General features: G+C 41.0%; 2 protein-coding genes across 4 annotated transcripts in view; both read left to right on the top strand.

The window, feature by feature from the left end:
* The window catches only part of syt14a (synaptotagmin XIVa), a 28,610-nt gene extending 17,806 nt beyond the window's left edge, over window positions 1–10,804 (top strand). Inside the window, exons 5-9 of one of the 3 annotated variants that reach the window (XM_055231028.1) lie at window positions 4,058–4,329; window positions 4,751–5,200; window positions 5,748–5,937; window positions 6,386–6,442; window positions 8,658–10,804. In XM_055231028.1, coding sequence (XP_055087003.1) covers window positions 4,058–4,329; window positions 4,751–5,200; window positions 5,748–5,937; window positions 6,386–6,442; window positions 8,658–8,971 — 1,283 coding nt within the window. In that variant the 3' untranslated portion in view covers window positions 8,972–10,804. The remainder of the gene's footprint in view (window positions 1–4,057; window positions 4,330–4,750; window positions 5,201–5,747; window positions 5,938–6,385; window positions 6,443–8,657) is intronic. The other 2 variants (XM_055231029.1, XM_055231030.1) reach the window with 2 other exon arrangements.
* Window positions 10,805–12,275: 1,471 nt separating this feature from the next.
* sertad4 (SERTA domain containing 4) lies at window positions 12,276–26,678 on the top strand. The gene is made up of 4 exons (XM_033988882.2): window positions 12,276–12,785; window positions 24,588–24,760; window positions 25,014–25,132; window positions 25,237–26,678. Exons 2-4 carry the CDS (start codon window positions 24,607–24,609, stop codon window positions 26,053–26,055), a joined length of 1,092 nt encoding a protein of 363 aa, XP_033844773.1. The 5' UTR covers window positions 12,276–12,785; window positions 24,588–24,606; the 3' UTR covers window positions 26,056–26,678.
* The last annotated feature ends 550 nt before the right edge of the window (window positions 26,679–27,228 follow it).

Raw genomic sequence — 27,228 nt, 5'->3', positions numbered from 1 at the left:
TATGCACGTACTCAAATTCTCTTCCGTTGCCTTTAGATACCAGATTCAAGTCCAACTGTACAATATTGATAGATTGTCACTATTTCAGTCAAATTGCTATTTAATTTACCATTATAATTATCTGTGAAAAAAGCTGAAATGATTGCGTATGTCTTCAGGTGGTATTTATCATAATGCCATCTCAGTTGATTCATTTTCAGTCAAACGTATGTAAAAGTTGTAAAAGTGTTATTCTTCTCCAAAGCACGGGCTGTTTGTGAGGAGAGCGCGTTATCCTCGGGACATGCATTTATTATACATGAGGAGGATTGTGCCGAGGCTGCACAATCACGGAGGTTGTGTGCCCTGGTGCCTCCAAAAATAGCAGCAGTAGCAGAAGAAGAAGAAGAAGACATAGGCCCAGTCCGAACAGTGCGTCTAATGAGGACCGCACTGTTTTAGGTCACCGCTCTGAACACTTATGGCACAGAGGAGGTGAGCTGCATCACAAATTAGGCTTGGATTACACCATGGGAGAAAAACAGGGAGGAAGAAGCGGTTAATTGGACACATTTCACGAGGATTTGCTGTAATGGTTTCATTGTGGAGAAGATTAGACAGAAAATCAGATGCATTTTTGCACCAGACACTAGAAACAAGCCTCATATGTCCTCAATTGTCTTCCCCTAAAAATGCATAACTTCCATCTAATCTGCATAATATGGCTGTACATCCTGGGGCTACTGACAAGTGTAAAGCGCTTTACATAGTAGAGCCTAGTTTACTTTTCCATTTGTTTTACTTTTCAACCATTTTGTTCTGGTTTATGGTTAATCTTAGTAATTACAGAACTTATCCACCTGAAACAAAAACTGTTACCTTTTTTCCTCATGGTCTCCCCCAAATATACGTTTGATATTTCTAGCCTTTGACTGTAAAGTTGTTTTAGAGTGGACCTGTTTAACCATACAAATCTGCTGTTAAAGATTCAACTAAGTCAGTTCTTTATGATCTGATTGCATTACAACAAAGCTCAGATTAAAGTCTAACTTCACTAACAGAGCTTCAGACCGAGCAGTGCCTCCAGATAGTTTCACCCCCCTCTCCTCAAAGAATGTTGATGGCATCAGCTGCAAACAGATATAGTATATTTGTATGAGTCATCTCCTCCAATTGAATGAATTTGAAGATTTTATATCACCTCTCATTTCATCTCTTACACCATACACCCAGACTTCACAGATATAGCTCCGTTCCCGCACAAAGGTACAAGAAGTCAGAACACGGCAACTGGCAGCGTCAAGGTTATGAAAAAGGTAACTATTCCAATTAGCGGGCTGTAGCAACGAGTCGTGCTTTTACACAGCGGCTCCCATCAAGTCATCCGCCCCCAGCGCAGCGTGAAAAACTGCTCTCAATGCAACTGCTCCTTTTATCCAGTCCTCTATGACACTTAGTTAAGACTCCTATGCCTCCATTCTGACGCATGCCACTTTGAGCTGCCACCTCACCCACGTTATTAAGAGCCAAAGTTTCAAGAACAATATGGATTACGTCACTGTTGGCTTTCCAAAAACTTTGAGGAGATTTTGTGTTGTTTCTCTTCGTCATTTGTTTTGGTGCTTTTGTATTTTGTTTTTGCAAGCGATGCAGGTATAAAGTAGTTCTCAACAGTGTCCCGATGGGAGTATAAGCCTCAGCTGCTCAAATTTAGTAGATCTAAATTGGACCGAGGAGGTAAATTTGAGAAACAGGCTGACAACTCTATTCAAGACTCTTTGTAAATGCCACACAGACATGTGGTATAGTATTTTTCTGCACCTTCGAGGCATCTGAATGATTTGAAGATGTGAGAGCCATGAAATCAGTGGCAGATTAAGATGTATGCAGTTCAGAGCTTAGATGGTGCATATCTGATGTTTTATTTAGATGGTACTCTCCATTCACATTAGGTTAGGCACTGCCAAAGCATGTTTTCTCTGTGAAGATGGAGGAGAATATCAACTACATGCAAAAGTCAAATTTACTTGAGTAGCTCTTTTTGCTCCTAGGATAGGGTGAGGAGCTCAGTCACACGGGAGGAGCTCGGAGTAGAGCCGCTGCTCCTACACGTTGAGAGGAGCCAGCTGAGGTGGCTCGGGCATCTGCTCAGGATGCCTCCTGGACGCCTCCCTAGGGAGGTGTTCTGGGCATGTCCCACCGGGAGGAGGCCCCGGGGAAGACCCAGGACACGCTGGAGGGACTATGTCTCTCGGCTGGCCTGGGAACGCCTTGGGATCCCACCGGAGGAGCTGGAGGACGTGTCTGGGGTGAGGGAAGTTTGAGAGTCCCTGCTTAGACTGCTGCCCCCGTGACCCGGCTCTGGATAAGCGGAAGAAAATGGATGGATGGATAGCTCTTTTTGAGAGCACTTTTACTTTGTATAAGTAACAGCACTCTTACTCGAGTAAAAGTGTTGTTTCCTTCCCATACTGTAAGTAGTTATCTATAAGTGACAAAATAAAAATCACTGTCCTTGTCAGTAATTGTCAACTTACCATGAGATAATATTATTATTATTATTATTATTATTATTATTATTATTATTATTATTATTATTATTATTATTATTATTTTACTTTCACTTTCGTCACACTTTCCTAACTCTACACCATATAATATTTTCACCAAACTACCACAGTATTCCTAAATTTTTACCAGTAGATGGCATATGTGAAACCTGATCCTGACCCCTCCCCTCAGCTGGCCTTTGTTGAGGCGTACCTGTGCTCTCTGGCCTTCTTCTGTCAGACTAGAGCTGGCACGCTGTCAGACAGCAGTAAGTTGGATAGCACCTAGTGGTGATATGTGAGAATACAGCAGGGCCAGGTCTAATTACAGATGGTAGCTTTAAAAGTGTACTATGTAACTGTTGTGAACTTTCTCTATAGAGAGGCAGCCCTGAGCATAGTATGAATGCATGTTTAGAAATAAATTAATAAATGCAAGATGAATATGTTTAATGGCATACTGTGGAACACATTTACAAGCCGGTCGCACAACCTCAACCAGAAATGTTAGTGCACCTTTACAGTAGATTTACTTTTATAATATGAATCACATGAGTCAGAATTTGTACAAAACTACTTTATTCTTGCTATATAAATATTGAACTGCATTACATAAGAAGACTGTGGAGGTATTACATTAATTACTAACTGCATTATGCTCGCTCAGAGGGCTCTGCTGTCATTACATTTCTAAGGTGTAATTTTATGTTAATTCTATGTGCTCCATATACTCCAGTTAGTCAAGGAGAAGTGAGCTTTTTTCTACATTAAATCAATCCTGTTTTAAGACATTACTTGTAATTAAAATATGCAATTAAAGAAAGCTCATAAATATTTATACTGGTACTTTTTCCTGCACTTTTAATTGAATCTGTGGTTATGATATTTGTAGATCTGCATGATAAATGATATTCAGACTTAAAGCGTTCTCTATTCCCTTTGCTATAGCGTAACAGCTGCGGAGGTGTAGCTCAGCTGCACAGGCCTATTACTGACTCTAATGTGTTTAGTTCAAGGCACAGCACACTCGCTTTCCACAAAACAAAGGAACTGTTGGTTTGTACCACAAGCTCTTTGTGCATTTCTTTTAGTCAATAACACTGATTTGGGGAAATGTAGTGTCTCAAATGTGATTTGGGCATGGAAGGATAATAAAGCTGTGGCTATAAAATCAGATTGCTTTAGGACAATAGACCAACATTGAGGTAATGTTGTTGGGCTTTACTGTGTGGAGTTTGCATTTTCTTTATGTGAATAGTTATCCTCTTGACACTCTGGTTAACCCCCATTAACTCCCCAAAAAACAGCAGGTCCTCCTTCAGCTGCGTATCCCTGTCTATCATCTATCCCTGCCCATAGTCACTAACTACTGGTACTCCTAAACCTGTTGTCCAAAGGCACTTGTTGAAGGATGCATTTGCCCCATGGAGCAAATAGGTCTACATATATATCATATAATACTTTCAGCCACAACAATGACAGTAATCTTAAATATATGCTATTTTGTTTACTTGATTTTTTCCTTGCAGCTAACTGTATCCAGCGCATGAGCCGGACCCCTCCTCTGGACGAGCTGCAGCCTCCGCCCTACCAGGATGAGAATGGGTCCCCCCGCATGTCCTGCACTCTGTCTGACCTGGGGGACGCCAAGTGCGACCTGTCCCAGACCAGTGGTAGCCCACATATGTCCTACAGCAAGTGTCCAAGTGAGGGCAGCGACGGGCCCGAGACAGAGAGCTACCTGAACAAGGGCTATGAGGAGGATGTGCCCAGTGACAGTACAGCCGTGCTCAGCCCAGAGGTAGGCTACTGTACTGCTAATTTACTGCATGCTTAATCGTTATTATGTGGTTGTAATTAGCATATTGCAAAGATGGATAGGTTAAGTACTATAATGTAGGGTTCAAGCTACATTATATCCCATGGATACACTTTATAATAACTATAAATGAATTAGCCTCAATCAACAGTCAGTATTAATAGTATATCAATAGTGTATTAAGTACAATTCAGGAATAGTTAAGAGGTTAGGAGTAAATAGTTACTAAGCCATTAGTATCATTCTTAATAAACTAGTTGTCCATCTTGAATGAAGTTTTTCTTCTATCTTTACTGGGGCTAAATAGGTGTAGTTATTATTCAATCCCTTGGAAGTGTAGTTTAGACCTCTACAAATGTTCTAAAATGCATCTTTCATTTCTGAGATGAATGTGTCTGTATAGGACTTGTCAGCCCGAGGATCAGCAGCACAGCTCCCTAAAGGCTATGAGCCGGACCCCATAGCCAAGTACGGCACACTGGATGTGGTGTTCGACTATGACTCGGAGGACCAGCAGCTGGGCGTCACCATCATGGCCGCCACTGACCTCCCCCCGGTGAAGCGGACAGGGAACCTCTCCTGGCAGGTGCATTTGGTTCTGCTGCCCACCAAGAAGCAGAGGGCCAAGACAGGTGTCCAGAGAGGGCCCTGTCCCATCTTCACTGAAACGTTCTACTTCAGTCACGTGGAGGCGGAGATGATTGGGAACTACGCCCTCAGGTTCAGGCTCTACAGCATGAGGCGCATGAAGAAGGAGAAGGTGCTGGGAGAGAAGGTCTTCTACCTCACCAAACTCTGCCTACAGGGGAAGATGTCTGTGCCTGTCATACTGGACCCCTGCTGCACACTACCAGTAAGTGTATGATTAGGTTTGACCAGTGTGTGGGCTATGGCAGGGTGGTAGTCTACTTTTATTTGTAAAATGACATTGGATATGAATGAACACCTGGCTAATTTAGAGATACGTCGCTGTAGGGGCGGAGTTTGGAGTCTTTAGTATCACTTTAAACCAACAACCCATTTTTGACTTTCCAGCAGCCATAGGAGGCAAAATTGAGATCTATAATGTAGTATGTGTTAACCTTATGACATTTCGATTTTAGTGGAGAGCTTTGTTTGAGATTAAAGCCAGTATCTCAATGTATTTCTTGGATTAGCATATTAGTTGTAAAAATCTTGCTAATATGGCTAGTTCTGTATCTAGTTAAATACTGATTTTTATATAGCTTCATCAAGACAGCAGCTTGAACAGTAATACAAATTAGTAATAAATCATTCGTTTCACTTTTTGATGTGAATTTTTGATTTTTTGGCAGTATTTTTTTTTCAAAGTACACTCAGTCCTTCCTGGGCTCCAAACACAGCCGATTTTTCTAAATGGCTACTAAAACATTTTTCAGGGCGGGGAATCACAAGTCAGCCTTTCAGACATGACATGCAGTGAAAGCGCCTCATCATTCCAGTCCGTCAGCCAAACCTCAACACCGGAGATCCTCGTGGGCCTGGTGTACAATGCCACAACGGGACGCCTGTCAGTGGAGGTCATCAAAGGAATCCATTTCAAAAACCTGGCTGCCAACAAGCCACCCAGTAAGTACCCAGGAGTGGCTATTGTGTGTATAGACACTGTACAGACAAACCTGTTGTATATTTTATTTACATTTCTTTTATTTCTGTGATTAGTTTGATCATGTAATGAAGTTATAATGCACTAGACTAGAGCAAATACATATTTAAAACACACTCTTATTTATTTATATTGTCTTAATTTCACACTACTATTTAATTTAAACTAAGTAGTGAATGTGCCGTACCTCCAGTCAGTGAGTGTGGGCTGATCCCTGTTGTCCCTCTTTTCCTGAGCCTTTTCCAGGGATCGGAGCACGTCCCAGTTCTGCTCCTGTTAAACTGTGTGACATGTTGTTAACCTCTCCTCCTTTAACCCCTCACCTCTTGAATTGTGTCTGCAATTCTCTTACCTCCCTTTTGACATCTTGGTCCGTTGTTTTTCTTACTGCTCTCCAACCCTTGTTGTCAGATGGGCTGTTCTGTTGTTTAAAACACTTGATAGGGGGACAGGTTTATATAATCAGAGGTAAGTATGAACTGTCTGTTCACTGTAAAAAATTTGACTTTTACCTTCATGGATGCAGAGGATTAACACAAAATCAATCAAAACACAACTTATTGTCACCTTATGATTGCAAGCGATCAAATCAGGTGTAAAATGTTTGATTGTAATTTCTGATTGCAGCAGTCTTCTTGTATCTCATGACTAATAAATTGACATTTTTAAATTTTCATCTGTGATTTGCTCACTCACATGAACATACCAAAACCATACAATTACTGCTTTTACTGCTTTCTTAAAACAATAATACTATGCTGTACAATATTTCATATTCTTCTGAAAATATTGGCTTTCAAATTTAAGTTCTTCTAATTTTAAGATATTCCAGTGTAATGTCAAGACTCCATCCATGAAGTGTGTGTAGTTGTGCATGTATCCCCTCTCCACTGCTTGCATCTTGCCCTTGTGTTAGTGCCAGTAACTCCAGCACACCAGTCCTACATATTCCCAGTAGAACCAGCTATTTTCAGTCTGCTTTGCTGTGAGGCTAATGACCAGCTCAGAGAGACTGTTGTGGATCGCTGGCTGTTTCATTTAGTCCCCACACTTTAGCATGTGTCTAGTGCGCTTCTTAATAAAGACACTCTTACAGTGAATATCCACTGCATTGCCCCCCCATTGACAGATCTGTTCCATGTATTTGCCAGTCTGTTGCAAAATCTCCACAATGTCATAATCGATCTGCCTTTCCATATAAAGCACAAACTCCATTTCGAAAATCTCTGTTGAACATCTGTTAATACTAAATAAACTGTTGTGCAAAATCCTTATGGAGGCCTTGATTGACTCCGCGTGGCACAAAGAGGAAGAAGTGTGCTGAATGCGGCAGAGCAATTTCAAAGGCGCTTTTCCATCATTTCAAAACAGTGCCGATCCCTCCAGTCAAGTTAATCATCAGTCACAGCCCCTCTCATTCAGGAACAATAGCAGAGAGCCATGCATCGCCGCTACTGACCACTTAAGACATCCACAGCTCCACACAGCCCATTCAGCGCCAGTCAAAAAAGAAATCAAGGCTATTTTTTCCACTGTGCTTTTATGTCAAAGAGAGCAACTGAATGTGTGATTCAAGGCGGCGGGCGAGGCGTTGGAAGGCAGCTGGCACTCGACGGCATGAAAGCCCCTGCAATTCATTGGGTCCCCTCCTCTCAGACAGGAACATAATACGCAACGTTATTGTGGAGTGTGGTTGTAGACGAGGGCGAAACACTCTCAAAGACCCATTGTGGCTGCCAGTCTTGCCTCGTTTACTTTCAGCTGGATTTGTGGCTTCGTTTTGTGATTCCTGTGTGGAAATGTGCAGTGAATACAAAAAGTGTGAATGCTAAATTACATGATAATGGCAGTCGTACGAGGTTTTCTTTCACTCTGAGCTGTTTGATGAATGACATTTTTACAGAGAGAATGAAAACTAACTGCTCGACGTCACATTTTATTTCTGGATTGATGGAAAGTGCTTCTGTTTCATTATGAAAATCACATTTCCAGGCAGTTACTATTATTATAATCAGCAGTATTTAGACCTAGTCATTCAGCTGGTGCTAGAACAATGTCATTTACAGTGCATCCGCTGGCGTGTGCCTCCTCTGCCAAACGTGAGTAATGTTTAGGAGCGAGCCCTTTTCCAGGACACTGCCCTGGGCTGTGGAAGTCTGAGCACATTTTCTGTCATGACACTGACACTGTGCCAAAGTCAAATAAAAAATAGCATCTCCTGCAGGGGTTTTCTGATGGAGGCATTCATTTTAGAGTCTGTTTAGACAGAGCTCCACATCCTCAAAGAAGAGGAAAATGTATTACCAACTTTTGGTCCATTTTTATCTTCAAAGTAATCATCCACTTCAGGTTCAGCATAGTTGCATAGCAACAGGACTAAGGAAACACTCTTTTCGCCCTTTGAGTTGTGCTCTGTTATCAGCTGCACTGAGTGCAGCGCTTTGTGTTTGATCAGGAGAAAACATGTCCTATGTACTCCTAATGTTCCACCTGCAGTGGCAGCATCACTATAGAACAGGGGCTTTGTCTAGACCCTGACAGCAGCCAGATTATTACAGTTAACAAAAAGATCTAGCATAAAGATTTTGCACAAGTGACCCATTGATATGTAGATTTAGGAGTTGTGCTAAAATGTTTGTCCTCACCTGGACCTGTGACTTTGTCCTGCCCTGTCTCTGTTTAGACACATATGTGAAGCTGACCCTGCTCAACTCCATGGGCCATGAAATGTCCAAGTGTAAGACGTCCATCTGCAGAGGCCAGCCCAACCCCACATACAAAGAGACCTTCATCTTCCAGGTGGCTCTGTTTCAACTTTCTGATGTGACGCTCATTCTGTCTGTCTACAACAAACGCAGTATGAAGCGTAAGGAGATGATTGGCTGGATCTCTCTGGGCCTCAACAGCTCCGGAGAGGAAGAGCTCTCCCACTGGACTGAGATGAAAGAGTCTAAAGGACAGCAGGTTTGCCGCTGGCACAGTCTGCTGGAGTCCTAACAGTGACAGGTCAGGTGTAACTGTACAGCCCTCTGCCCCAGAGGGGGATAAGGAGCAGCCGGCTGCAGCCAGGAGACACGACAAGAGACAGAGGAAACCAGGATCAGCACATCTGTGAAGAGGAGCACAAACAGTGTCTCATGGAATTCTCACACATACGACATGATCTTATACAGGCACTTTGTCTTTTGGCTCAGCTTCATCTAAAACACTTTTGAGTTATGTTGGTGAAGCTGGTCATCTTGTTTGTTCATGTCATACAGACAATGATTTCCAAGTATTATGTTGTCATGTATTATTTTATTTCCTTAATGACGTTTGAAATTAAATATTTAGTTTGGCCTATCGGCCTGTAATAAAGTTAAATTTCTATATTACAGTACACTAATGAAATGTTCAGGGTAGTTTTGGGTGAAATTAGACAATCAAAACATTTACCTGTGAATGTTCTAGTAGAACTCTAGTTTAAACAAGGGAGGAGTGTATTTTTTATTTTTTTTTTATTTTGCCGCATATTGAGTTGCCAAAGTTTTTTTAATCATCATTTATATGTTTATGTAATGTATTATTTGATTATTATTTTCACATACTGTTACTGATTACTGAATGTGGCCTATATGCTGTGGCATAGTTTGAACAAAGATGTTTTAAATAGAAAATGTGAGTAAGTAGTTAAGTGGTGGTTGTTTGGTGTTAGATATCTATTCACCATTCTTAAGACCATACGTTCAGTCAACTTTTCACAAAACATTTCAATATCAATGTTTCTGTCATCCACTATAGGTACTCTTTGCACTACTTGCTTTTGTACAACAGATTATAGATCCAAAGTTGACATATGCGGAGCTGTTATGTACCAAGCACACACAAAACAAGAATGAGATCGTTCTATTCATGACAAAGTACAGAATGTTACAGGCATTTCTACATAGCTCACTCACTTACACACTTAAATTTTCATTTTCTATTGACTGTGCCTGTAGAATCTAAACCAGTGATGTGTTTACTGAGTATGTGTGCGTACAAGATCACAAGCTCTTTTATAGCTTTTTCATATTTTCGTTTTAATGCCATTTGGTATTTAGATAAGCCACTTTTGATTGTCTGCTACATACTTTATATATAAATGTTTCATATCTATTTTTGTAACAAAGATTGGTAACCCATCCTAGAAGCAATACAACAGAATTGGTAAATGAATTGTTCGAATGTTGCTGTGATACAGTAAGCACAACAGCTGAACAGTTTATACGAAAGAATCGGCACAGCACATTCAAAGTAAACAGGAGCAATGACACCCTTTATCTGATAATAGGACCAGCTGAATAAATTGTCTATCATTGTTAGTATACAATCTCTGTAGTTATAACAGTCACACCACAGAAACATTTCCAGGCTGGTGTAAAGGTGAAAATTATACAAAAAAAATCATGCATTAATTATCAACATAAACTCACAGCACACCAAGTACCTTAGGTGTGACTGACATGTTAAAACTGCCACGTACATTGCAATTACCTGGTACTGTTAAAACGTGTGTAAATTGAAAAATTTGAAACTACATCACACCAAAGTGATTCTATTTTTGACAAATGTAGTTTTTTTTTTTTTTTGTTCTTCATATAGGACGAAGTGTTCCCCAAAATTACAGCTGTAGACAACTTTTTCTGTGTTATTACTCTTTCCTTAATTTGTTTACTACCTATGCCGCTGATGGCATTGGTGCCTTACTGTTTTTCACTCAGTCAACTTGTGTCAAGTGTCTTAATGTACTGTAAATCTACTACTTTTCCCTCTGTAACCAGATTTATTCGTAAAGTCTTTATGATGAAAATAATTTATATGTGATGATACTGCTTATAAAAAAAAAAAAAAAAAAAAAAAAAAAAAAAAAAAACGTTGCCTTCCATTATTAGCTTTATTACTACACAATTACTGGTATCACACTGTTTGTGCAACCCTACCTGGTTTGTGTCTTACTTAACAATTATCCAAATAACTATAACTATATAGATTGAATAGTTTGCATACTTTATTAGTTTACTCTAGTCCCATTTGAATAGGCCAACTGGTTGAATCTGTAGGCTATTTAAAGCACATGCTGTCAGTCAACATTGCATTTCCAAATTACAACCAACAGGTGGAGCAAGTATTGTATTTACTTCAAGTGTTCCAAAGCTGGATGTGTAACTGAGTAACTGTATATGAGGGATGCCAAGTGTGGCTGGAAGCACCGATTCCCTGAAGTGACAATTGGCAGTGCGTGTCATTGGCTGTTATTGTACCATCTGGTGATGTGTAGCCATGCACTGCAAATGTATGTTATATGCTGTAAGTGGGCAAATAATGCAAAATGTAACTGCCTATAGATTTGGTCAGCTGCCTTCTTTCATAGCCTGACTTACAAATATATATAATTAGGTCGCCTGCTGCTATAGCCTGTGTCTAAGGATGCACAAAGAGAAGCTTGGAGCAGACGTTTACAATCAGACAGATATTGTGCAGCACATTCCTTTGTTGAGCATAGGACAAAACGCTTAGGGGGGAGTGGAGCTGGAAAATAAGATTCAGTGGCTGCTGCTGAATCAAAGGGGAAATGCAGAACAGATGATCGGGGCTCGCTCCCTCCCTCCCCTCTTTTGTCGGTCACATCCCTGCAGAGCCCGATCTCCAACACACAACTGGTCTAAAATAAGTGTGGAAATAAGTGGATGCGTCCAAGGACAGTGGGACGTTTCAGTTTCACATAGTAACAAATAGCGTTTAATAGGACATCTCACACTACCAAGTAATAATACTAATACTAATACTAATACTAGTACTAATACTAATACTAATAATAATAATAACGTCAGTCTAATGGTCTATCACCTAATTAAGAGTAAGTCTACTTGCATTTAGGCTGAAGTATGACGCTATAGGCCTTATTATTAGCCTATTTTATACATTCTAGCCCAAATCAAAACTGTGATTAATTTGGCCTATTTGTTATTTACACTACGCCTAGTTAATTTTGATTATGGGTAAATAAGTCTATCCAAATGGACAATAGCCTACTGCAAATATCTCTTAGATTTTGTTTCTTTTTTTTTTAAATGTATTATTATTATTTGCATTCACTGATTGTAAAGCACTTAGAGCAGCGTTTCACTTAAATCTTTGTTTATTTACTTATTTATTTATTTATTTTTTTGAAATAGCAGCCAACAAGTTACACAGACATGGATGTAGCCTGAAATCCCGAGCCGCCCTGAACGCCTCGGCAGTAGTTGGAGGATGGAGCTGCGACGCTGCTGTTGTTTTCATCGCCACACATTCATTTCAACTGTCAACCCCGCCACGACACCGCGAGCAGCTCGGAGCCCTGTGCGCAGACGACAAAAAACACCGCCAATGGACTACCGCACACAACAACAAGCTCTCCTCTCCTCCCGCCTCATCGCACCACCGCTGGGGACAAGATAAACAAAAGCTTTCACGGGTTTATCTTTATCCCAGAGTAAAAGCGCGCGCGGGATGTTTCAGTGTCTCGCGCCGTTACGAAGAGGAGGGAGCCGCTCGCGCTCAATGATTAGACAATTAGCGATTTAACCAGTAATTACATAAGTAGTGTTTAAAGCACCGTAGCGCTTCGTCAATCTGTGACTTGACTAATTTTAGACCGGAGGGAAGCCAGCGGAGGACTCACTGTTTATTTAGGAGTTTTTTTTTTCTTCTTTTCCCTTTTTTTCCCCCCAAACAGTGCACTTGGATTTCAGTGGCGTTCAGAAGGCGAGAGTGGAGCCAAGGACGAGGTCAAGACCATTCAAGTCAGGTAAGAGGCACGATGAGCACAAAACTACTCTTATTACAAGTAAAATGGTCTAAAAAAGTTCAAATGGGTATAAAGTATGGGGTAAGATAGCCTACTCCCAACATTTTTGCAGGATGCTGTAACAAAGCCTACTAACATCATTCCCCTATTTGGCAAAGACTCTTTTTGAAAAGGTTGACCTGACCATGTAGGCTAAACATATAGTAGGCTTTGTTTTCTGTAAACTAGGCTTTGATCGCAGTAACATAAACTTTAACCCTCATAGCTTGCGTTAGCTGATTGGAAAAATGTCTCCATATGTGAAATAACTTGTATAAGGGAGTAATTATAGCTTGTGGTGGATTGATAGCTTGTAATACAGGGATTATTGGGCTTGAGCGCAGTCAATAGCCCACTACAGTGACATGACAGAGACCTTGTTCTAACACATTATGCAGGCTGACATAACCAGCCACCCTCTTGGCATCTGTCCAGCCTCTCTTCATTATTCTGGAGGAATGGCTCTCAACTGCAAATTACCACTGCCTTCTGAAAGCAATGAGATTTAGCCGCTTTCCTATGCTGCGGTTGTAATTCCTTCTCCTTGATGTCATTTTTTGTGGTTTCTTCGACTTAGTGTCACTGTATCTGCTCGGCTCGGAGTGGACCGCTTACTCTTTCAGCTTCCAGACAGGATATTTTGTGAAAAATAGTGCCAAGTTGTACATGGACACCCAACCAGCACTCTGAATTCTTTATTTATCTGGTAAGAGACACAGTCCTAAAGCTCACAGCAACTGGTAACGGTGCTTCAACTGCCAACAACATCCGGAGTCACTTGCCAGGAATTCCACCTTTGCTATTTATTTTCCTTAGAGGGAGAAGTGTGTAATGTGGAGTATGCAACAGGGAGGAACATCAGGCAAGCATTAAACTGACAAGAAGCGCTCTCTCTTTCTCTCTCTGGCTCTGCTTTGTGGACCAGTTCTTGGCACCTAATCTTGGACGTCCGATGCCAGATTTTGTTTCTTTAACTCCTGCCAGCCCCCCTCTCCCTCGCCCTGCTCTTTATCAAAAGCACTTGCTGCATTTTCCTCTATTTTCCTCCTCGGTCGCGCCACTATCAATCATATCGTGCTCCCAACACACTCTTGTGCTCATTAGGGATGTGAACCTGTAGGTAGCCCACAGCCCCCCTCAGTCATTCATCTCCCACAGCGGGGGTGCACTCTCACATCTGGAGCGGCATTTCAAAACACAGCTCTTATGGCGAAGATGTAAGCAGATTCAATGCATTTTAAAAGGCAACCACGACAACAGACGGCGGGCTATAAAAGTGACACTACTTAAAGAGTGTTGTTCCTACGCACACATGTAATTATCTGCAATTTACCAACAGCCCTCAGAAGGTAGGTGGAAAAAAACGAAATGCCATGACAGCGGTGTTGACAGTTAGTGAAATATAGGCCGGCTTCTGTCGCATTGCCTTTGTCTGTTCTCTTTCTTTGCTGCGTTTGTGTGAAAAGGTCTCGGGCCAAGACAAGTTGAGCGGTTTGACTGTTACTGCAGGGTGTAGCCCCAGACTTCTTTTTTCCTCAGCAGTGGCAATACCTCCCGATCATGAATGCGCTTTTGTGCTAAAGAAAGACTCAGCTCAGAGGTGGGCAACCTGAGAAGCAGGCGGACACACATGGAAGGTGTGACACGATGGTTTTACAACAGCCGCCTCATGATTCACCTCAAAAACACTGTGAAATTTTGCTCATTGGCGCTTTGAACAGTTTGAACAGATGTGTCCACCTTGTTTACTAGAGAAAAAAGGTGTGAAACAAAAGATTTTTGGATATCAGTGCTGATAAATATGAAGAATTGCAGGACAAGAAGCCCATGCCAAAACCTATAGGCTAAATTTATTTGATAATTTGTTACATTTTATTGATTGGACAACACCCTTGTCAGAAATTTTATTCTGATGTGAATTCAACCACCTAAAGTTATGTCAAGCACAGCACTGATCACTCTGGCCTTTCTGAGTGTCTGGAGTCAGGCCCACAGCAGGTAATTTCTTTGTCAAGTTTTATTTTTTTCATTATCCAATCAGAGCCGCTTACTTGGAGCTTGTATCTTAATGGTAGAACGTACAACATTTCCATTTCAAAATATCGTCATATTATTTATTACAAAATGTCATCTCTATTACCCCAGTTTAACTGCTTTTAATGCTTGGCTTTAGATTCAGCTGAAGTCTATGCTTTTACTGAATCAAATTTCTCAATAAATTATTTTTGTAAGCTGCCATGTTTGTCTTTACACGGCGGACTTGCATTTCTCTGATTTGCCTGATTGACAGGTGGAATACCGTAACCATAACCAACCACGTCCACAGTATAGGAAAACCGTGTAGTCTTCACTGCATAAATAAACTGAAAAACAACCATTCAACCAACTCATTGAACTCATTTAGACCTATGTCATATCAAAACTTAACCAAGCACATGGAACAAATACTGTGCACATCATGTGATGTCATCATATCATGTTCCCAGGTCTTGTATCCTATATAAGCCACCTTTGCTGTAATGAAGTACATTTTACGGATGCCCTCTATGTCAAACATGTCCCCTGTGGTAGTGGGCCATTGCCTTACACACAGAGCCATGGCCTGTTAACCCTCGCAGCCCAAACAAGCTGTCCTCAGATTGTGGCTAATGCAGCCTCCCTGTCACAGCACATGTGTCAGCGCTCAGACTCCCGAGGCCCCTGAACTCAGCGCAGTCACGCCACTGCCGCCATGACGACCCTCCGCCCAGCACACGCCATGCTGATCACTCTTGACAGGCTGCGAGCTGCCACTAACACAATGTGAGATGCAGCGGCAGAGGAACAAAGGCTGATGCGTCATGGTGCAAGTGGCTATTTTTGAAAGACTTTCTAATTTCAAACACTGTCATATAATCCCATTTGAGATCATTTATTTTTCTGCAGTGTTGTCCAATCCAAAAATGCCTACGATGTATATTTGCTAAAGGGTAGTAACATAAACAAGAAAAGTGCAAAATGTAACTTTTCTAGTGGGGTGTCCGTCACCTTGCGAGATGTTATTGCTTTGCCTATAATTTTCCTCAGTATAGCATTAAACTCACCAGTGTGACATTTATTCAGTGACTGGTGTTTTTATTGATGAAAAATACCTCGAACACATTCATTCTGAGTGGGGTCGCCTCTCCACAGATCTTACCTGTTACTTGCCTTTGTACTGTCACCTATACATTTCAAACACAAAATAAACATAGGATAACCTAAGTCTACATAGGTGTACTACAAATTGTTTTATGTCCATTATACTGCAGCCTTTATTGGCAATATTTCGCAATATTTTAGGAGTTTAAGTGACTCCACCCTAATAAAGAACTGATGTTTTTTGTAAGTGTTCTGTTATCCCAGTAAACAGACCTAGCCAGTGCTAAATACGCTTTTTCCTGCTGCCTTCTCTGGCAGCCCTGAATTCAACAGCCCATGGGAGCGTCTGTTTTTGTGATTACTTTCTGGTGTGGATCCAGAACACTGTCTGAACTCTGGAATATTTGAACAGATTTTATATTAACTGCAACCACAAGCGGTCACTAAGAGAACCAACTATTAGTGAACTGGAAGATACAAGAGCCTGTGTCTCATTAAAGAAAGAACATTTGACCCTAAATAGCCTGAGTCCTGATCAAGGCAATAACAACTTTGCCATTGTGCAACATTCAAGGCAAAGCATGACATCTCCATAAAGAGAAGCTGGACCTCCACCTGAAAAGTTACATAGTGCACCTTTTAAATCACAACATAAATACCAAACAATTTATCTTCTACTTCTGTTATTACAGCAGCTCTTAAAATATTGCAACATTTATGAATTTGCTCCCCATTACAGTCTAAACACTGTGTTGGGAGTGTATTGATGTATCCTAGTTATCATCTCTCATAAAGCTTGTGTGAGGCTCTAGTGCTTCGCGGCTGGTCCGGAGTGACGCTAGTAGGGGGCTAATTGCTTGTTTTTTCAAAGGCTTGTTTTTGATTCATGACGTTCAGTGCAGCGTTGCCGGCCCTCTGAAGGAGATCTTGACGTGGTAATAGCTATTATCTATTCTCTATGTGCTCTGTCTGGCTGTGTACTTGAGCCTCTCATGGCAGCGCTCTCCACATGCACGCCAGCAGCCATATTGATAGCCTGGCTCAGACTTCTCACTTCGAATGATCTTCAAATGCTGTTTCTGATCCAGACCATCTGACTGAGGAGGGATGGAATGTATTATCAGGCTTTATTTGTAGCCTTTGATATACCGCCGTCTGTCGATAAGCAGCCACAAGGACATACCACGCACTGAATACATATATTACAACTGTTCAGACTGTTCCGACAGATCTACGCAGACCTTTACCTTCAATAAATCATTCTATTATACTATTTTCAAAGATGAATTTTGAGCAAATGCTTTTTACATGCTCGGTCAAAAACAATCTCATATTTTGTAGCATCTCCAAAAAAAACCCAAAAAAAACATAAAAGAGTTCTGAGGAGTCAAAGAAAGTGGTAATGCATTGTAGTTCAAAATGTTAACACTCCATCAGTTAATTTCATTCAAATTAAGTTTTTTTTTAAATTCAACTACTTATACCCAGAAGTCATTCACAAAAGAATTAGGGTTAACGATCTAACCCAAATTAACATCCAAAATAGTCATAACAGTATTTTCATACATTTTATCAAATATTAAAACACCAATATTCACATTAGAACAAAATAATACAAAATTTAACCCAGTAGTTACATTGTACACAGATGCCTTTTCTGAAGTGTCCCAGGGGAAGCTCAAACTGCAGGACATGTCAGGGAGCTGACTGTGGAAATGACTGTCACCAGTGTCAGGTCCGATCAGGTCTGTGCTGTCTCTCTCTCTCAGTGTGGGAGACGTATCAGACTGAGCAGGTCCACAACACACCTGGACTGCACAGGGACATGTAGTGACACACAGTAGCTCACCGCAGCCGACAACAGACACGTCTGAAAACACTCACTCTGCAAGCTGCTGTCAAGTGCTCATGTGTTTGTATCAGTCCAAGTCTATAACAACTGATACAGGCACTAGATTAGACAGCAGAGTGGCAATGGTGCGACTTCGACATATGACAATAAATTAACCACATTTGTTTTTTCCTGCAATTCATCTTGATCTTGAGTTTTGATTCACTTTTATTTTTTTCTTTTCAAAAACAAAATAAAGTGTTGATTTCATGAACATATCAAGACAGAAAGTCTGAACACTGCTCCAAATCACGTGCTTTTACTGACTGATTGTAAACCTCTCCATAAAATTGAACCAATAATTGACAATTCTATTAATTACCCACTCCTAACCTATTGCATTAACTACAAGAGCATTCACTAATGTGCAACTCCCATGTACTACACCATTATTTATTCTTTAAGTGGTATTTACTGTGTCATTGTACATTTACAAACATCTAGTATTCAATACCATTTCAAATCAGGAACTGTCTCTGAGGAATAGCGATTTGAGTGAGTAAGACCTATGTTACAAGCATGGGTCAGTATACATTTTATAACACCCTGCTTTACTACAAAGAAATGTTATCTTACGTCATTTATGCATTTGTCGGAGCAAACGACCCTTTCTCAAAATATTTGTTAACATTTGTAGTCATTTGTCATGCTTGAGAACTCCTCCGTGTTGATGTGAAAACCTCAGCCTTGACTGTGCTCCCCCTGTGGCTCCCAAACACTCGGAGAAACCTGGCAGAAAGTACAGCAAGTAAACACATAAACACATCACAGATAGGGCTCCCATACAACGCCACATGCTGGATCCATTAGCATTCTTGAGGCCGTGCAGAAAAATCTATTGAGGGAGAGCACAAAGTTTATTAGAGACATGGCTCTTGCTCCCCCGAGTCGCTGAACAAATAAAATCTCCTCTCAGCTCTGGCTCGAACAACACTGTCTTTAAAATGGTTTTGATTAAAGGCTCTGTGTAACCAAGCAGTAAGCCACATATGATTATATACACTTAGAACTTCCCCAAGGAGAAATGCCCTTTAAGGCTAACCTACTTATTTACACATGGTCGGAAACGCTACTTTTGAAATATTAAGTGCCCATAAAACTGGTTTGGAACATTTTGCAGAAATAAATTCAAGTACAACTGGTGTTGGCAGATTCATTATATTGTGCAGAGAAATGAGATTTTCTGGCACAACCTTAGAGACAAAAATGGTGGTTTTACTGTACGAATAACAAACCACTCATCTTTAGGAGCCACTTACGGCACGCTTGTGATTTAAGATGTTGATGATATGATTAGCAAGTCTGATTTTGACTATTTATACAGAACTTTTGGAAATATTACGGTTTGAGGTTACAGTTCATGAATATTTTACAGAAAACCCGCCAAGTGAACCCTGTAATGGAAGAGGAAGTCAAGAAGCCCTCCTCTGAGACTGTGGGACCAAATGTAGTGCCTTTTCATTCAATAGGTTAGACTTTTTCAGGCACTGATTTGATGAATATTTAAAGTATAATCTTTCTTGCCTTGAGCCAAAGTGCTCTTTCAGCTTGAACTCAACAGCAGCCCTGGTATTTGTATCCAACACTTGTAATACCTCCAAAAGGCAAAACATTAAGATTTTTACTCAAATGTTTTATATTCACTCAATGTTATTTTTTGAGAACCATGCATCAATTTATAATGTAAATAACTACTATTCAAAAAAGAGCTCAGAGTTAAATGATCAAGAATATGATTTTTGTTAAAAGGCACACTTAAAGAGAAGCATCGTATCAGTATGCTGTTTCACCTAGCACTTAGATTGCCAAGCCTCTCTAGAATATTTTCTTTGTATCCAAAAAAATCCTACTTTTTAAAAGATGCTTTGAAACAGACTGAGCAAAAACATTATTTAACCCATTTGTAAAAGACAGTCTTTGTAAGATTCTAAATTCAATTGTGCATAGTTGAATAAAAGTGTATTATCTCCTGCACTAATAAGTGTTGCCTTGTTTGCGATACAGCCACAGTGAATATGTGAGTAGCTATTTTATTCATCTAAAGGAAATTAGGAGTGCACATTTTGGCAACTGGGATTTTTGTTATTTTGTGAAGATTTGTCCTTCTTAGGCCTTGGGCAGATTGATAAAATAACCTAAAGTAGATGGTGCTGCTCCGTTTTGTTACTTGTGAAAAGCAGGTGGCAAGTGTTTTCAGTTTTATGTCCTTGGAGAGTAATTCTGCCACTGCGATATCTCCCGTTGTGAGGCAAGATGAATGCAAACAAAAGATCAATCTGTTAAAAAACACATTATTTTGTCACTTCTCTTTGAGCAAATGTTTTTAGAACACAAAACAACTCTCTTGTCTTGAATCTACAGTGTGGTCTTACATCAGCCGTACACTGGGAGCAGATGAGTTTACTGCGGTGGCCTAGGTTGACTTTCCTCCCCACATCTTTCAGGACACTACGATCCGTGCGTTGTCTCTCTGCTCTGGAGGGAGTGAGTCAATCACAGCAGCAGAAATCATCCCCGCGGGTGATCTGTCTCTGCTCTTGACAAGGCTCCTCGGGCACTTATCTTCCCTTCCCCTCGCCGACTCTATCCCTCCCTCTCTCCTGCGCCCTCCGCTTGTCTAGTGCCCTCGCTCTGCAATTAACTGCTCATCATCAAAAGGCGGTAATGAAAAGGAGTCAGACAGAGGTAGTGAATCTGCGAGTGCGGCAGATAAGAGTGAAGCCAGAGGACTAAACAAAGAGATGAAACTGTCTTTTACACCAAAGCATGCGGCAATTAGCAGTTTCAAGGTGTGACATGGTTCAACATGGGTAAAGGAAGTGATATGAAAAATACCACCGTAGTGTTCACTGGGCTTGTTATGGAGTTACTGAGTACATTTTAACTGGAAGAATTTTGAAAGAACTGACTAGCAAATACATTGACCCTATGTTTATAATACAGTGACCAGACCAGGAGTCAATTTTAGGGTTAAGACAAATTTTGTAGAATCTGTAGTCCTATCTGACAACAACAGCAAAACATTCAAAAAATAAATCTCCAGTCTTGCCCCAAAATAGTTAACCATTTTGTCTTTCAGCACCTAGATGGGCATGTTTTTATAGCTAAAGTAAACAATAACTTAATCAACTACACTGACTGGAGTGTAAAATATACATATTATTTGGTATATCCACTAAATCTACCTATATAATTATTACTTTTACAATAGTTGCTACAAAGCACCATATACATATTAAATGCAGAACCACGTACAGTGTACAAAACAAAACTAATTTGATGATATTTGTAGTTACGGCCATACCTTATATATATGTGTACAAGGTCAGAATCCTTATAAGAATCTCTCACCTTGTTTGAGTTGAATCCTCTCTACTTAACACCTCGATAACACACAGCTTGTATTCTCAATCACACTCACATTCCCACCACATGCAGACAGCAACATCTAACAGAGGAATGATATCCCCCCAGGAGCTTTTCCTCTGCACCTCGGCCTTTTGTTTTTATTTCTTTCTCTCTCTTTCCCCTCCGCTGCCTCCTCCTCATTTTCTTTGAAGAACAAGAAGTATTGCTGTACATGCGGGGAAGCTGCTCTGTCGCTATCCTTATTGTAATTTTTTTCTCTCTCCTCAGCCCCTGGTTCAGAGAGCTGTCAACTGTGACCGCCACTGAAAGGATGTCACAGAGAGGAGCGAGAGAGGGAGAGAGGGAGAGATTGAGACTGTGGGGATGAAAGGCAGAGGAGGGGTTGGGCTGTCGAGATGGAGGTCCCCAGGGAGGGCACCGGGGAGCGATGGCATGCTTGTTTCTTTGTGCCCGAGCAAACGCGACAAACAACGCAGCGAGAGGAGGTGATGGAGAAGAGAGGAGAGGGAAAGAGGCAGCTCAGGGGGGAGGCAGCGGGGTCGGAGCTGCTAATTAAGCGTGGCACTAGCGCTCTGTGGCACTGACATAATTGGCCCTTGTTGGTGGTCCTTGGCGGGGGAGCACTCAGTGGAGGAATTTAGGTCCAACATGGTGTAATAACATGGTGAAGAGTCCCTGATGTAACACTAAAGTAAGTCTGCTCATTCTCCCTCCAAATCAGTGATTCTCTATGTGTCTGCCGCCATTGGCCTGGAGCTACTGTAGACATGTGTCGCCTCTGACGCACAAGGATCCAGCATCTGCTCTTCCAGCTTCAGAAAGGGACCATACCCACATCCAAGGACAGCCTCTAGTGCATCAGTCAATGCTTTTTTTTTACCTCTGCCAAGACCTCGGCCTTATCTTGTAATTGGTGTATCGGTATTCAATTGTTGAGCATTTTGTAAATGATAGAAATATTCCTGAATCATTTTCCAAAATACATTTTTTTATTTGAGTTGACTTTAATATACTTTTAGATAAGTAACCAATGGATTTTTTGAGCAGATTCCCATATCCTATTTTTATGTTGTTTAAAATTCATAGCAGGGCCATAAATCTTTGCTTAAATTCACAAATAAACTTTTCACTTGCACATTTATCTGGTATGGTAAATATGGCATAATTGTGTAAACATAGAGCCATATTTTTGTCTAAGATATAAAGCATTAGTACGGGCTGTGGGTAAATAATATTTGAATTTTCTAGCTAAAATAACGTATAAATAGGCAATCAGTGTTTCATATTTTTCAAACCTAATATAAAACTGCATCTTTTTATTTATATTTCTTTCATGCTAGTTGCTTTATCCTTTATTGCAGTGGTTGTCTCTGGAATTGCAGAGCCATGTTTCTAATTAGTGTAATTATTATGTGATTATCAACACTGTCTGCATTTAGAGCATGAGGATAAACAGTACTTAGAACTAACAATAAAATGAGCTCATAGTATGAAATTATAATGGTGTATACATGCACAGAAAATGTTGGGCCTATAGAAAATTTGCAAACATAGAAATTGATTGAACACTGATAAAACTGCCCAAACCCACAACCTCCTCTCAAATGTTATCCTTCCTGAGGTTTATGTAGCGGCACCACTGTCTGACATGATCTTCCAACAGCTTAAGGTGTGTGTGTGTGAATAGTCAGTTAAACGCAAACAGTGGAAAAGGCATCACGCAGAAATGAAACTGTTCAGTCACGTAGAGCCGGGAGCTTATTGAAGCGGACATTTTAATCAGCTGCCCTCCAGGGGTGAGGCTGATGGGTGAGGACGGGGAGGGGAGGTGGGGTGCAGATACTTTGAAGGGGTGCAGTGGTGACAACAAGGTCTGGCTAGTGACACCTCCAACAGCTGCTTGTGAATCCTGCATGAAGGGAAGGAAGAACAGAGAACAAAATGACAGCTATTCAGTGTGATCAAAGTGCTTCACCTGCGTCTTATGAACCACAAAGAGATATGCTCTAGGCTTGCACAATATGGTCCACTGCAAGTAGGCAGCAATTGATGTAACTTTGAGCATACAGTTAAGGGGCCTAATATTGTGCTTAACTGACATGTTAGCTCTAGTATTTTTTACATACTTTGTTGCATCCTCATCAAAAACACCTGGATTTGTGCTTTGTTTTAATCTGTATGTCCACATGTTGTAATCCATAAAGCTCCATTGCAGAGGCGGCGGCAGACATGGTTTGTAAGAGGAGCTAAGGTCTCGCTGTGGGTCCTTACATAACGTGTCAAGCGTGTACTCCCCACCACTTCCATGTCTGTTGCATTGTAGTGAACCCTCTGTAGTAATTTACATTTTAAAACATTTAGTCACAAATGGGTGTCCTAGGAAAAAGGCAAAGGTTTTTGGGGGACTATTTTAGAGGGGCTGGTGCTGTGCCCCCTCAAGTCCCCCCCGGCACTGTCCCTGATGTTAAAGTCCATGCTCACCAGACACTGGATTTCATTTCAGTGCTCAAAGCTCCACTAAACTGTTAAGCATTGTTTTAATTTCATGGAAACTAATGTTCATGCATTTTGTACATACATTTTTATGCATTTTATTAATTTATTTTTTTTAGGTATTTATCACAAAATATTTTAGGTTGCACTGTAGAAAATACAAAGTTTAAGGAGTGTAAAAGGAGTGCCTGGGAAATTCTCAAACATTATTAATTGTATATAATTTGAGTTTTGATAACTTTTCAGGCACTGCCAGTAATGAACCCCAAATATTTTTTTTCAGTCTCATAAATGCACCTGCCACACACCTTCCCCGTTGTTGTTTGCTTTGTGCGCTCCTCTGCCTGGCTCTACACACATCTCCGTTGCTTCTTAGATTACCACGCTGTTGACACAGCTTCCCAGTGCAGTTCAGTGTGTGGGATTCATTTCACTGAACAAATTGGTGTCAAACATCTCACTAACTCTCCTAGCGCCTAATCAATAGGGAATTCATGGTGTGAGTGGGTGTCATCTCTCCATCTGTGTCCTACTTGTTACAGTACCAAGCGTATCTCAGTGTTGCCAGCCATCTGCCAATTTTTTTGTGCGCTCTTATTGTCATTTAGATTTGTCAGGCAGCTTGGAAGCTGCTTACTCCTCCGCTAAACACCAATGCCTTCGCTGTAGCACAGATAACCTGCTTGTTAACATTTATAGACAAATGTAAACAATAATTGGAGGGTTTAAGATATTGTATTTTGTTGCCAAAAGGGTGGTATTTATTCGAAACAAAGTGTCAGCAGAAGTAAAATTGTCATGTTGGATTATGAACAGTAAAATTAAACCATATACTTTACTAAACAAGACATAAGAATGATTGGCTTTATTTTGTGTTTTTCTGTTTTCAGGTTGATATCAGAGGAAGAGATGACCCTTGTCTTGTCAATGAATCCCTTTTTGGATCCAGAAGGAGACCCTCCTCTCTCCACCCTTCAGCAGATCTGGGAATCAGAGCGCTGTCCCAAGAGCTGTCTGTCAAACTCCTCCCTGCCGTGCAGCTCCGAGGAGCCGTTTACAAGAGGTGTGTGCACACCCCATCACAGATGTTCACTTGGATATTTGTACTGGAAGTGCAATAGGTGCACATCAGTGTAAGATGTGATGTACCAGCAGGTGCTCCTGGTGAAGTGCAATCAGGAAATAAACAAGCTAGCAGGTTACCAGCATGTGCGAGAGAGCAAAAGTGCTAACATGCCAGCTAAAGCTGTTTAGTATTTTGTGTTTGTGTTCTGTGCTTTTTATAGTTAACATTTTTTTTCTTGTCTTTTTCTTAGAGCCACATTGTAGGCGAGTTCCTGATCATGTGTCTTTGTCAAGAATCGCCTACTTTAAGAGGAAGTTCATTGATGACGAAGATGAAGCCCCTTTCAGATTTCGAACATACTGCCAGACCGTAAGTATTCTGTGTAAAATGCTAAGAATGGCAGTATAATGCTAAACTTAGCAACAGTAGTGCACTTTTGTAAAACAAACTCACAAACGGCTGTTCTCCCACAGGTTGCACCAGTGCTGGAGGAGAGGGCCCATGTGCTTCGACTCTCAGTTGAGAAGATGAGATTTATTGATGATCCTGAGGCCTTTCTTCGCCGCTCGGTTCTCGTCAACAACCTCCTGCGGCGACTTCGAGCTGAAATCCTGCTCCAGAGCACAGACTGGTGTTTCCCTCCAAACCCTGCGTTAGCCGCCGGGCCGTGTGTCCTCCCTCCCAGCTCCAGCCCACCCCATCCAGCTCTCCATGGCACCTTGCCCCCCAGGATCTGCCTCCCTCCTCAGCCTGGACCACCTCAGCGGAAGCGCTACCGGATGATGCGTGGCCAGGGCTTTCTGCGGCCTGACTGTGCTCAGACGTGTTGTTGTATCTATGCAGCAGCTGCAGCAGGACACTACCTCCACCTGCCCTTCTCCATGTACGATGCAGCCCTCTCTGCCTGCCCCACTACACCGCACTCCCCCTCCTCCTTTCTCCAACTGGCCAACCACAGCAAACTAGGCTTCGCTATTGATGTAGAAGATCATGATGAGGAGGATGAAGAGGTGGAGGAGGAGGAAGAAAATGAAGATGATGAGGAGAGGGAAGAGGAGGAAGGGGACGAAAGACAGCAACCAGGGACATCCTTTGCTTTAATGAACAAGTCCAGTTCAAAAAGGACTAGGACTGCACCAGGTAAAAAACAGACCCACAAAAGGACAGAGGAGGAGAACTGCATGAGACACAGTATCGAGGAAGAGGAAGAAGAGGAAGAAGAGGGGTCAGACATTTCAGAAAAACAGCTCCAGAAAGTTAGCATTTGGCACCGAAGAGCTCATAGACAATAATGTTGCATTAAAACTGGAAGGTTATCTAAAATGGCATTAACATGTCTCCATTGTGAGAAGCTATGCCCCAGTAGAGTAACGGTGTAACCTGCTTGTACCATTATAACGCTGACAGACAGCTCAAAGAAGCCTGGCCTGTCAGACTGACTCTTGACCTATTCCATACAAAGAAGTTAATCTGGTACCTCTTCATTAGAACTGGATTGAATGGACCGTGTATGGCAGTAGCACATACAAACCCAGTATATGGGGTTTTGGAGCATCACAAAGTCTCTTGATTTTATAAGTGTAGTAAAAATAGGTAAGAGCAAATCAAACACTTTGTTGTGGTACCAGATGTACTTTCTTTGTATTAAATACAATGAGACTGTCTAATGGCCAGGCTAGGTTAGAACATGGATGAGATATGAGATTTCTCACCCACCATAAATTTTTTTTAACATTTTAGTTGGCTTAAGCACAGTGATAAAGTAGTACCAGTAAACAAAACAACTGAGGATCAACAAGATGTGGCTTAAAGAGTTCTTACTCTGTCCATCTTTATATATGATTTATTGTGATCCCATGGAAGCTTTATTTTTATAGACTTTACATAGTACACAGCTTCAAGTTTCATTCGACTCTGTAGAAAAGACATCTTGACCTAAGCACTGGAAACAGTTAAAATTAAACCATTTAAGGTCATCTTCAGTGACATCATAGATCTAGACATTTGAAATTTGCACTGTCTCTAAGACGATTTCAAGTAGTTGAGCACAAAACAGAAAAATACATATAGGCTTTGTATTGGTGCACCGGTCTCTTTCTGGACCCTAAACAAGCTGATAAAATGAAGGAATGTGTGCTTGTATGTGTGTTGTGAACAAACGATGTAGCATCTTTAAACTTGATTTAAGCAGTTTTACAGATAGCCTAATGCTTAGGATGTATTTATGCTGTCTCAGGCAACAACACTCAACTGCTGCAAAGATAGCACAATGATTTTCAGACAAAACAATCAATGTTACAAATGTACATCTCTAAAGAAACAACACAAGTGCCTTATTTTTAATGGATCAACATTGTGCATCATTTTACTGTTCTTGTAGCTTATCTCGCATTCCCAGTGACTGCACTTGACAAAAACGGGACTTAAACATGAAGGCAGATTTCTTCTATGTTTTCAGTGACAAG

Source organism: Periophthalmus magnuspinnatus, chromosome 22 (genome assembly GCF_009829125.3).
Source record: "Periophthalmus magnuspinnatus isolate fPerMag1 chromosome 22, fPerMag1.2.pri, whole genome shotgun sequence".
Lineage (NCBI taxonomy): Eukaryota > Metazoa > Chordata > Actinopteri > Gobiiformes > Gobiidae > Periophthalmus > Periophthalmus magnuspinnatus.
The sequence above is the reverse complement of the archived record's forward strand: the minus strand, read 5'-3'. Positions and strand labels throughout refer to the sequence as shown.